Source organism: Amphiura filiformis, chromosome 16 (genome assembly GCF_039555335.1).
Source record: "Amphiura filiformis chromosome 16, Afil_fr2py, whole genome shotgun sequence".
Taxonomy (NCBI): domain Eukaryota; kingdom Metazoa; phylum Echinodermata; class Ophiuroidea; order Amphilepidida; family Amphiuridae; genus Amphiura; species Amphiura filiformis.
In genome coordinates, this window is record NC_092643.1 from 9,297,970 (window position 1) to 9,310,242 (window position 12,273).

Consider the following 12,273-nt stretch of genomic DNA (forward strand, 5'->3'; position numbering starts at 1 on the left):
ATTTCCCAAAATTCATGTGGGAGTGGGACATTTCACATTTTTAAATTTTTTCACATTTTTCAATGACTTTCATGGTCCAAAAGCATGATTTTCAAGGACTTACCACAACACAAAAATCATGATGCGGCTCTCCATGTGGCACGTATTAACGGAAGTGACAGCTCCTCTCCATGCCCCAAATTTTGTCAAAATTATACTTTAGGTAAAATTCCAATTTTCAAGGACTTTGTGCAAATTTCCAGGACTTTCACGGCCTTGAAAAGGTGTTTTCAGATTCAAGTACTTTCAAAGACCATGGGAACCCTGTTAGATCTTTTCAAAAGCTTTCATTTGACACATCAATCAACTTTCTGTGAAGTTTTATTGCAGAGCTACATTTTTTCAAAATCTGTACAATTCAGGCTAAATAAATATGCAAATTAGCTAATTAGTATGCATAAAATTTGAAGTTATTATTTTTTTTAGTTCTTTGTGATATACATTGTAACTATCCTTTAGTCAGAAGACTTAAATTCCTGCCACATTTATATAATAAAAACTGCCAATCTCTCTCCTTAGTATATTAACACTTTACCAGGCAGGCTTCTGTCAATAAGCGATCAAAAGAAAGTCATGTGAAAGCACCCACTTGAGTCAGTGGTACATTTTTTTCTCATACAGCCCACAGGTGTGATTGAGTTGTCACACATACAAAGGCATACTTTAGCCATCGATGTCAAGTTATTTACTGCCCACCTTATTTTAGGTGCATCATCTATTATAAATTACTGAAACTGGCAAATTGGCGAGGCTAAAAACTTTTACGGTTAATTACATTATTTCGGAATTTAAACGGACTTTTGCGATGTGAAGAACAAGGTCGTGCGCACTTCAATAAAATGTTGAATTTTGTTTTTGTTTACGTTAAGGGGTCTAATTAATTTAATTAGTTTCAAAAGCACTGAAAGGGCCTTTCGGACTAATCACCTCCAATAAGGTTCCAGCATTTGGACTTCCGGGTCAATTTTTTTGTCTGATATCCGGTCACTCATATCATTATACACTCACAGGGAGCTAACTGGTAATCAGTGTTGTTTATTAAATTTTACTGTTGGCTTGAGTATAGTGGCTGTTATCTTATTTACATGATGATGACAATGATAGTGGTGATTTAATGTTTATTCATAGACCCTATGAGGAGTCTTTTTGTTGTTGTAATGTTTAGTCCTACCAGGGGAGATGTTATTTAATGAAGTCCTACTGGGGGACATGTATTAACATGTAACCGTGACGTATAGGGGTAGGAGTTTTTCTCTCTTTTTAATACTGTGTTGTCCTACAAGTATCAGGATAAAAGTAGTCCAACAGGGCAAATTTACATCATGATGACAATGATAGTGGTGATTTAATGTTTATTCATAGACCCTATGAGGAGTCTTTTTGTTGTTGTAATGTTTAGTCCTACCAGGGGAGATGTTATTTAATGAAGTCCTACTGGGGGACATGTATTAACATGTAACCGTGACGTATAGGGGTAGGAGTTTTTCTCTCTTTTTAATACTGTGTTGTCCTACAAGTATCAGGATAAAAGTAGTCCAACAGGGCAAATTTGTTTTACTGTGTACTCCTACCAGTGGAGGAGGAGGTTATTGTTACATGGTCAATGTAGTCCGGCAGTAGAATAGGCTTACTGTTAGTCCTACAGCTCAACTGATCATACTTTTCCTACATTCGACCTTGCATGATTTTTGAGTTGACACAGTCATGAAAATATAAACTATAGATACTTGACAGACCATTAGTAGCCCAGTTCTGAACCTTTTCATTGATCATTCATAACAATAGGTATCTGATGGATCAGTCCCGGGGGTCACTCCCATTGTGGCCTGTACACCATCCGCGATAATGAAAACGCGTAAAAAGGGTCGGTTTCGTGGGTAGGCACGATACGCGCATATCGCGTTTAGGGTGTCAAAAACATGAAAAATTGGAAAAAAGGGTAGCAAAATTGCAATTTCTAAATACGCGGAAATGAAATTTAGGGTAATGAAATTTGATGTTAGGAATGAAATCCCTGTTTAGGGTGTCGCTTTTAGCCAAGGGTTAAATCCTTGTTTAGGTGCTTTTCAAAAGTTGATTATCGCGGATGGTGTACAGGCCACAATGGGAGTGACTTCGGGATCAGTGAAGATAAGAAGGGATTATAATATATCCGTAACCTTGATATACCTTGTACATCTCGAGGAAAAAGTGCAATGGACATGTTTTCATTTTATGTTTCAAATATCCCACACATGAAAATTGAGTATTTAACCCAAAATGGAAAATTTATTGGAAATCTGTTTAACAGATTTTTATGACATCTTTTTCTGCACTGTATTATACCTAAATTAAGAAATTTGATAAATATTCAAAGAAAATTTCACAATTTTTGATTTTTACACATTTTGGGGCAAAAAAGGAAAAATAAGCAAAAATATCAAAATCTGTTATGACTTGATGAATGAAGCTGTTAAAACAGCTTCATTCATCAAGTCATAACAAACGGCCTACATGCTTAATTTCTAATAAAATATTGAAATTGTGAAAAATATAGGTATTTATTGATTTTCATGTTTTTTCTTGCAAATATGCTAATAATATGCAAATTATGAAATTGCAAAATAAAGTTTCTACATAGCATACATCTTTCAAGTGTGATGTTCAAAATGACAGACATCAAAAAGAGATTCGATGAAATGTAAAGGTGTACAATTTTGGCATGGACTGTCTGGTTAGGAAAAGTACGGTAAGTTGAGCTGTACAGTGGAGATTTTACAGTTGTCTTTTTTTAGCCACATTTTTTAGTCGCTGTACAATTGTACGGGGGACTTTAATTCTTAACTAATGTCTTCAGCAATTTCACCTTCATGGCCACAACATGTAAAGTAAAACTACTAACAAATAAAGTCCAAACTGCATGCATTTACGAACCGCGAAAGACGGGTGATCTGCTGGTTTAAATAAATTAAATAGAATTGCTGATCGATTACCCATAACAATGTGGCTTGGCTGCCAGGTACAGGTCCATGTCTATCTGTGCACTTTCTATTATATATTTCACAGTATATTTTTATTATGTTTATTGGCCTATTAAATAAATAAAATCAAATGGGTTTTTCTAATTTCACAAAGTCCCATTTTAAAAGCCAGGAAAAGTGAGGGAGTGAAGGAGGGAGGGTGAAAAGAGGGCAAACAGAGTGGGAAGTCAAGAGGGGAGGTGGAGGGGAAGAAGACAAAAAGAAAAAATCCTGGTGAAGGGGGTCGCCGTAGCTAGCTGGTATGGGCATTTTTACAGGACAGGTAAGTGTAGCCAATAATCAAGCTTATTACTCTGATCGGAACCAACCATAATGTCTTTTATCATAGGTCATCTGCTCTGCCTTTACCAGATGAGCCATGCATAGGGGTGAGATTGTTTTTTTGGGGGGGAGGGGGTCCTGCAGGGAATTGGACCCTGGACTGCTCACACTATAGGCAAAGACCTTAACCAGTGTGCCAATAATGTATGTTTCTATATATGGGTTATCAATACATATTAACTTTCATGTTAAGAAGCATTTATAGTATGCCGCACACCGACATCGCCTGGCTAATAATTACTTTCTCTGCAGAGATACTAAAATCAATACCCGGGATCGATACACGTGAATGTCCTATGCACAAGTTTGATATAAGACGAAAATCTCTGGATACCGGGGTTGGAAATGATGAATATCTCCTGTAAATGATATGGTTCCTTGCACTTGAATATATATTTTGAACAGATATGATAGTTGTTATTATATACCTCATATATAGATTCCTGTCATCTGATTGGTTAAAAGTGCAGTCATTGAATTAGCTATGCCCTCCTTTTGAAGAATTACGTAAAAACTGAACTATTCCCGGAATAGTCTTTTAAAAAGACTATTCCCGGGAATAGTCTTTTTTTAATGACTAGTCGCTTCTTCTCGATTGAATAATATCGCTGTTTACAATGCGTCATGGTCAAGTGTGACATTACGACTGTGGCAGAGATGGATCAGTGCAATTATTTTTTACCTGCAGACGACGCCGACGTGACCATAGCCTGTGCTGGAATTAAACACGATCAAAAACCGGCTAAAACATGGCCCAATCTCAACCTCGGTTTGCTCTCGTCGATGATGACAGCTTACAAGATATCATAGAATCGGCGGATAGCGATAATACAAAGAAGCAGGTCAAATATGCCACAAAAATATTCGAGGACTACCTCACAGCGACACAAATGGATCTAACAACGGTACATCAACTGCCGAATTTGACGCTGGATAACATTCTCGCTAAATTTTATGCATCCTCACGTCAGCAAAACGGTACCAAGTATAGCAAGAAGTCTATGTCTGCGATCAGGTTTGGCCTCCAACGTCACTTCCTTAACTCCGCGAACAAAGTTGACATTATAAAGCATGCCGATTTTAACAATTCCTCGCGTGTGTTTAAATCATTTGCTGCCACCTTGAAGAAGGAAGGCAAAGCAGAAATACACCACAAGCAGCCGATACCGGGAGACGATATGGCAAGAATTCAAGATTCATTCGACTTGGCTACTCCACTAGGCCTACAAGATAAGGTATTTTTTGACGTCATGCTGTATTTCTGCAACCGAGGGAGAGAAAATTTGCGAGAGATGACATTGGAGAGATTTGAAGAACATGAGGAGGGAGGTAAATCGCCAAAATGACACAGAAAAAAGCCAAGGAGGAATTATGATGGAAAAACCTGGCAACGCAAGATGCCCTGTTTCATCGTTCATGATGTACAAAGAGAAGCTTAACCCTGCCTGCAAAAGCTTCTGGCAACGGCCAAAGATCATTGCACCTGATAATGATTCTGAGCCATGGTATAATAATTCACCATTGGGGAAAAACACACTCGGTGACAAGGTGAAGAACGTTTCCCTGAGAGCAAATTGTTCACGCACATACACCAACCACTGTTTGCAAGCCACCAGCATCACGACACTCGACACTGCAGGATTTACCAGTCGCGATATCATGACAGTGTCGGGTCACCATTCAGAGGCTAGTATCAAAAACTACGCGAGAACCAGTGAAGCTAAAAAAGTGGAGATGAGCAATGCCATAGCTGCAGTAATCGATCCACGTCCACAGTCTCCAGTAATCCCTCAACAAGTTCATTTGACGCTTCAAGCTTCTTAGACCCCATGTCAAGCAGCCAAAGCCAAGACAATGAGCTTCAACTGATAGATCAGGTTCTGCGGGATATTGGCAAGTCTCCCAAACAAATGACTATTCCAGTAAACATAAGCACCAACAGTCAAGTGGAAGAGAAGGCAACGCAGTTTAACTTTCAACACTGTGTTGTTAAAATTTACAACAAGTAGACTACATTGTACTTTGTATATATGTTGCCATTGATCATTGGGCTTGACTTTCAAACTTGGAATTGTTGTTTAACATTTTACATGTTTATAAAATTGAAGTTCGGCGTTGGAATTTGGATTTACCCATGAAACTTTTACTCTTGGATTTACCCATGAAACTTTAAACTTTGATGTTTGAACTTTTGACATGGTTATTTTAACATTGGATGGATGGAATACCTTTACACTTTCGGTAAGTAAGCTTATACCTTTCTTTGCTTTTAAGCAGTATTAATTGGTATGGCCTAGCCTAGCCTAGGCTAAGCTTATGGTATTATATAGCCTAGGCCTGACCTAAGCTATACCATGTTTATAACTCAAATTGCTACCAAATAAGCCTACTTTTAACCAATCATATGACAAGAATCTATATTATTCGGTATATAAAACAAATATTGACTGCTTTATATTAGGGCATGGTTAAAATTATAGGCCCTGGTGATCTCAAAACCATGACTATGCCCTCGGCTATGCCTCGGGCATAGTCATGGTTTTGAGATCACCTGGGCCTATAATTTTAACCATGCCCCTCATAGCAGTCAATATTTGTATACTGTTAGCTTGCGTCTTGAGATAGAAGCTTGCGTCTTGAGTCAGAAACTGACAATAATTCTGATTTATATGTGCCGAATTATATAGCGCAGTGTATAGGCCAATTGTGAAGGTAGTCTAAAAGCATATGACCTATGGCGTACATGTACCATGCTCGACTCGGCGAGGTCAGTGACCGGCCTAATCGGGGCTATTGTCAGTAGCCTTAGTCAGATGTCCTTCGGCCCATTATGTGACTCAAAACTGTTAAACAGGTCGATACAAAATGGCCATGCGTGGCGGTGGATTTAACCTACCATTGCGATTTCTGCCATGAAGATATCGGGGCGATGACACTGTGTGCCGGATGAACCTTTAGGATGATGGTTAAAGCCATATTATGTATGTATATGATTTGTGTTAATTTTAATTTTGTTATTCTTTACCCAGAGATGCCTGCTTGTTGAAAAAAATCAGGAAGTTGCAAAGCATAGCCACTCATTCATTGCAAAAAAAAATCCTGAATTTATGTCTAAAAATGGCAAAAATCAGGAATTCCTGATAAATCAGGAAAAGTGGCATCTCTGTAATTACCCGATGCCAGGAAGGGTTTCTATCCATTCAAAGCTGCAATAACAAGGTAAAAGTGAAAGAAACCCTACTGGCTAGTTTGACCATGGAATTCTATGGGGGATTTAATGTATTAATTAAAATATTATGACATTTGACTCTCATAATTATCACATTAATTATGTCAAAATTGCTCTGTTGACCTACAAACACAATGAAATTTGGATTCCATTAAAACGATTCCATTTAGGTGTAAGTTGGGCATGAGTAAACATTACAAATATATGCTAAAAAAATCAGGTTTGACAAAAAAATTGACAAATTTCATATTATAACATGACTTTAGCATGAGAGAGTAGGATAAGTGTGATTTTTTCCATAATGGCAGTTATTCCCACAAAACAAGGAACATGTTAACAACCCTCCTTTTGAGAAAAAGATCTACAAAACATACATACATTCTATACCAAACAAAAAATTGTTTGATTTCTTAAATTTTGTTTTTTGAATCTGGTACCCATATACCGTATTTTGTCAAATAGTCGCCCCCCCCCCTCAAATAAACGCCCCCCACCACTTTTTCAACCAAGATGTTTCAAAAATTCCGATATTTCCATGCTATCTTGTGTAGTAAGCTTACCAAGTTGCTCACATGGTTGATAATAGCAGCAATAAATGGCGAAAATCTGCATCGGCAACCCGAAGTGAACCAAAAGTCAGTGTCAAAAGTTCATAGTTCGTCATTTTAGCGTGACTTTTAAGCTTACCTAATGATTTTAACGGGAATTGTCGTGCTAAAAATGACCTCTAATAAACGCCCCCCCCCCCTTGGGAAAATGTAACGCCCCCGGGGGCGTTTATTTGACGAAATACGGTAAGAGTACCTATGGTGCAAAAGCCTCATGCACCTAAATTGAGTATTCACAACTGGAAATTTATGAAGTCTGGTTCAAAGTTTGTAAAAGCCCTTTCGGCTTGGTTGTCTACTACAAAAGTCTTTCTAAACACAACCATGATAACTTTCCAGGTGCTTGTACAATAGCAATGCCTTCCTTTCTAGCAACAGCTTGGACAATAACCACAAAAACCATAATGGGGACAAAAAGATGATTTTGAGCACATTTCCTCATCCTCATGTTTAGTTCCACCAAGTTTCAGTCACAAGGAGCAATTTACAATTTGAGCTCTTGATAACCTGTGACCTTGGGTGACCTCTGGTTATTTTTAATATCTCTCTCACGCCTCAGAATTTACTTCCTGCAATTATTTGCCCAATCGAGCAATTTTCAGAATTTCATATAAAAATTGAATATATGACCCCTGGGTGACCTTTGACCTTATTGTCCTTCCCACCACACTTGACCCTTCCCACCTCACTTGACCCTTCCCACATGAAGTATTTTGACCAACCTAGGTAAGGCCAAAAAAAATTGTTTGTTTGTCCATAGAGGCTTTTTTTTTTTTACAGATATTGCACTTGAAACTGACAATTTGAAGACTGGTAAACAGGGCAGCGGAAAATAATTCCCTTTCTGGGAACGTGAAGTGCTGTTTGGAATATTTTCTGCCAGCACTCATTCGGAGCGCGAGTAAGAACGGGTGAGGTCCAGGGCAAGCCCCAGCGGGTCCAGGCAGGGGCCGGCCGTTGTACGAAACTACTTAATTACAAGCAGGTTGCAAAAATTTATACCAAACTTCTGAAAATTCAAATATGAAAAAAAAATCAGTCCATTTGAGAAAGTAGGCCTACTATACGGTGTAGTACGAAACGTCATTGAGGTATGTTTCAGATCTTTATACCGAAATACTTTTGGATTTGTACTCAAGAACATTGGCAAATTATGAATTATGGATAATTTATTTACGCAATTTAGGTCTACTTTTTGAGAAAATTAGCGCAATATAAAAAGGCCAGATTTTTCCGTGTGGCATCCGACTGCTAACCATGTTTTGACCTCGTCTGTTCATGCGCACATAATCGTAAATATCACTCAAATTGTCGTGTTTTCATTTCAAATTTGTATAGATCACATTCACAAGTTCTAGCAAACATAATTTTCAACACTAAAATTGTTAATATTGTACCGATTTTGCACAATTTTTATGCAAAGTTGAGACTATATAGCGGATTTTATAGTGGTATGAACCCTTGAAAAACAAGGTGACAGTTAGACTCTACCGCATTTACTTTCTGGGTTCCCAGCGGTGTCGTCTGGTCTGGAGCTCTTGTTGACGCAGCAGCGTTAGAGACTACAGTGGATCGAGCCATACAAAATTTAAAATCAACAAATTAAAAGGCATCTGTTTATTTTCATATTTTCTTTACAGATATTCCTCGCGTTCAATTTTATTGATCAGCTATGAGCTATCCTCAAAAGCTCTCAAAGTTTGCAGAAATATATTTTGCAAGAGGTGGTTTTCACAGAATATTTTCAGATCTGAAGGAAAATGGTATTAAATGATTAGGATATTAAAAACATTTTTACCGTCTGGTGTTTTTTTTTCTCTGCGACTATGAATTTTTTTTCTGGGAACGCCGGCGCCGGTACCACGATACCGGTGATTTCGTAGCCCTGCTGGTAAATAAGTCAAAACACACAGCACTTTACTGGTTTAACTCTTGAGATGGTTCTGCATGTTATACTGTTCATTTTCTTTACATTTTCATTCTTTAAATTTATACTAACCACTGTTTTACTAGCACATTCAACGCAAATTAAAAAAAAAAAAAAGACACAGTCGGGACCAGAGTACACGGTCGGTCGGACGTGGACAAACAAACAATTTTTTTGGGGGAAGCTAATGATCGATTTATTACTTCCCAGTGACATTAACCTAATTCAATCGCAAGGTGACCTTTGACCTCAACATGCTTTAATTCACTATAAGTCTCCTACCAATGACCATTGCTACCAAGTTTGAGTTCACTAGTAGTAATACTTTTGGAATAGCATATTTTACGAAACTTTCATCAAATTTACCACACACACACCCCCCCCCACACACACACACCCACACCCTGTTTGTAAATACCTCCAAACGAGAACCTCATTCTGCATATGATTTAATACTAATAACCAGTGTCACACACACACCTCCCGGACACACCTACACAGAAAAAGTTAACTGCATAGTCTCTTTCTGAATATGTTCAGGGGAGACATTAATAAGAGCATGTAAAATGAGGAATATTAAATGCCTGATAATTATTGTTAATGCCTCATTCATAGACAGTACACGATCTGAGGTTATTATTCGAAACCTAGACTACTTTTTGTACATTACAATGCATGCAGCCTGTAGTATGGCCCTCTATAACAATAAGCATACTATACAGAATAAAGCATAGTTTCAACATGTCCATTAATAGCCTCAGATTTAGCATGTTATGCCCATTCATCAGTGCTGCATAATTGGGGAAATTCACTGCCTTATTCTAAAGAACCCTTAGCAAATTTACAAAAGCACACACGGTGCAAAAACAAATTTGGTACCACTTTCAAGCTTTACAGCTAGAATAAAATCTGACTAGTGTTGCATACAACACGAACAAGCCGGCCAGTTTAATGACCTTTGACCCCAATCTGTGAACATATACTATAGACACTGGCTAATGTCAATTCATGTGTGCAAGTAGCATCACTCAGCTATTGTTTATGGAAGAAGATGCAATTTGAAGGTATTTTGTCTCGGACCGGAAGTGACCCCTTAATGACTTTTGACCCAAAATTAAAAAAATACCACATATACACAGGGTAACAACAATTCATGTGTGAACATCTATACCGGCTCTCTGCTATTTTTTCCCTGGCTAATAAAAATAGTTGACGGAGTTTTGTTTTAAACCTGAAGTAACCCCTTAATGACCTCTGACCCCAAATAAAAAACGTGTCATTTACACTTTGTAATAACAATTCATGTGTGAACATACCGGCTCTCTGGTATGTTTTTCCAGGCTAATAAAAATTATCGAAGGTATTTAGTTATAGACCGGAAGTAACCCGGTCGTGTGTCTTGAGCTCGCTACCAAAAAAAGGTGGCGACGTTACATTTTGCCAAAGTTGACTCAAAACAAATGATATCTCTGTAAAGCAAGAAGGTATTGTCATGCTTGTGGTCTCATTTTATTGCTAAATAAAATGCACTTTCAACCCTGTAAAAAGAAATACTTGAACCTTTTTAATACTGACACTGTGCTTCATAGAATTCAGAATGGGCAGGGTGGCGGTGGTGGGGGATGTGGTGGTGGGGGATGTGGTACACACAAACTCTATGGGATTGGTATTTTTAGTGCGTAATCTGCTTCTGTAAAGGCTGTAAATTGGATTTGAACTCTATTTAGCATCTAAAACACTCATGGCCTTACAGCTAAACAATTCTACTAATTGTTTTTAATAATTTATGATTGGTTTAGTCTAGAAAATACAAACTTTTCCATACAAAACTACCCATTGTCATATTAAACACTGTAGTAAGTAATGCAGATGTCTTCAAAATCTAAAAGTTACTGTAAAATTTTAATTACTTATCCTATCATAGTCAAAGTATAGATTTTCTGAAGGGAAATTTGACGAAGAATCTAAATATGGACATATTTTTACACAGCGAATTTGCAAATTCGCTGTGTTCTGTCTTTTGCCAATTCTTTCTTTCTTTCTGGCAATGAGCTCTAGCTCCGCAAGGCATTGGCAGATTTTAACCATACTTGACCCAAATGACCATTGGGCTAGTCCAAAACTTCCATTTGACTTTTACCTGGCTGTGACCTTTGACCTAGCTGCAATGGTCAAAAACGTGAGTTTTTTCCCTTTATCTTAGCAAAACGTGACATTTTGCGTGACTTGTCACGTTTCGCCCTAGCTCTATTATGCTTTGACTGATTTTGACCATACTTGGTCACAAATACCAGTGACCATGTCCCCACATGTGACATGACATTGAACTCCATTTGACCTTTGACCTGCTCACAATGGCTAAATAACATGTGATGATGACATGCTTAGGTCATGCGACTTGACTTTGGTCGGTGTCTATAGGGTGTTCACAGATAAGGGGTCAAAGGTCATTAAGGGGTCATTTCCGGTCTGAAAGCTAAAAATATTCAAAAAATCACTGTTTTTACAAATTACATAGCAGAGTGTTGCCATTAGCACACATGCATTGCTACCAACCAGGGTCTTTGGGGTGTCTACAGTTTAGGGGTCAAAGGTCATTAAGGGGTCGCTTCCGGTCAAAAACCAAAAATCATCAAATATTTTTATTTTTTTATCTCAAAACATAGAGTGACATAAACTTCATATATGCATTAGTGTTACCCGATGTATGCACGGTATTTTTATTTTTTGGTCAAAGGTCATTTAGACGTCATTTCCGGTTTTAAGCTAAATAACTTCAAGAATTTTTATCTCCATAACTAAGCATAGTAGATTTATTTAATTTAAACTGTAACAATGCATTTTCTCGGTGTAGATGAGGTTTTTTTTATATTGGGGTCAAAGGTCATTAAGGAGGTTGAAACATCAAACTTGCAAAAAAATGTTTAAAATTGGCCCAATCGAGCTCAAATTCAACAGGAACGATTCTTACGACATTCTTAACATGTTAAAATTATTTATTACCCCAAAGGTCAATGTTTACTTTGGGGTCAAAAGGTCAAAATATGGTTGCCAGATAGCTATTCGCTGTGTACCCAGATTCTATTGACTCTAGTTTCTGTATGGGTTAGGGGGAAAATGTTTAGGTTC

The 12,273-nt window shown here is 37.7% G+C and overlaps 2 protein-coding genes across 4 annotated transcripts in view; one reads left to right on the top strand and one right to left on the bottom strand.

Moving 5' to 3' along the window:
• The window catches only part of LOC140135511 (probable D-lactate dehydrogenase, mitochondrial), a 71,663-nt gene that overhangs the window by 25,072 nt on the left and 34,318 nt on the right, over positions 1-12,273 (bottom strand). The gene's annotated exons all lie outside the window — the stretch shown is intronic.
• Positions 4,117-5,204, top strand: LOC140136358 (uncharacterized). The gene is made up of 2 exons (XM_072158087.1): positions 4,117-4,709; positions 4,810-5,204. Exons 1-2 carry the CDS (start codon positions 4,130-4,132, stop codon positions 5,202-5,204), a joined length of 975 nt encoding a protein of 324 aa, XP_072014188.1. The 5' UTR covers positions 4,117-4,129.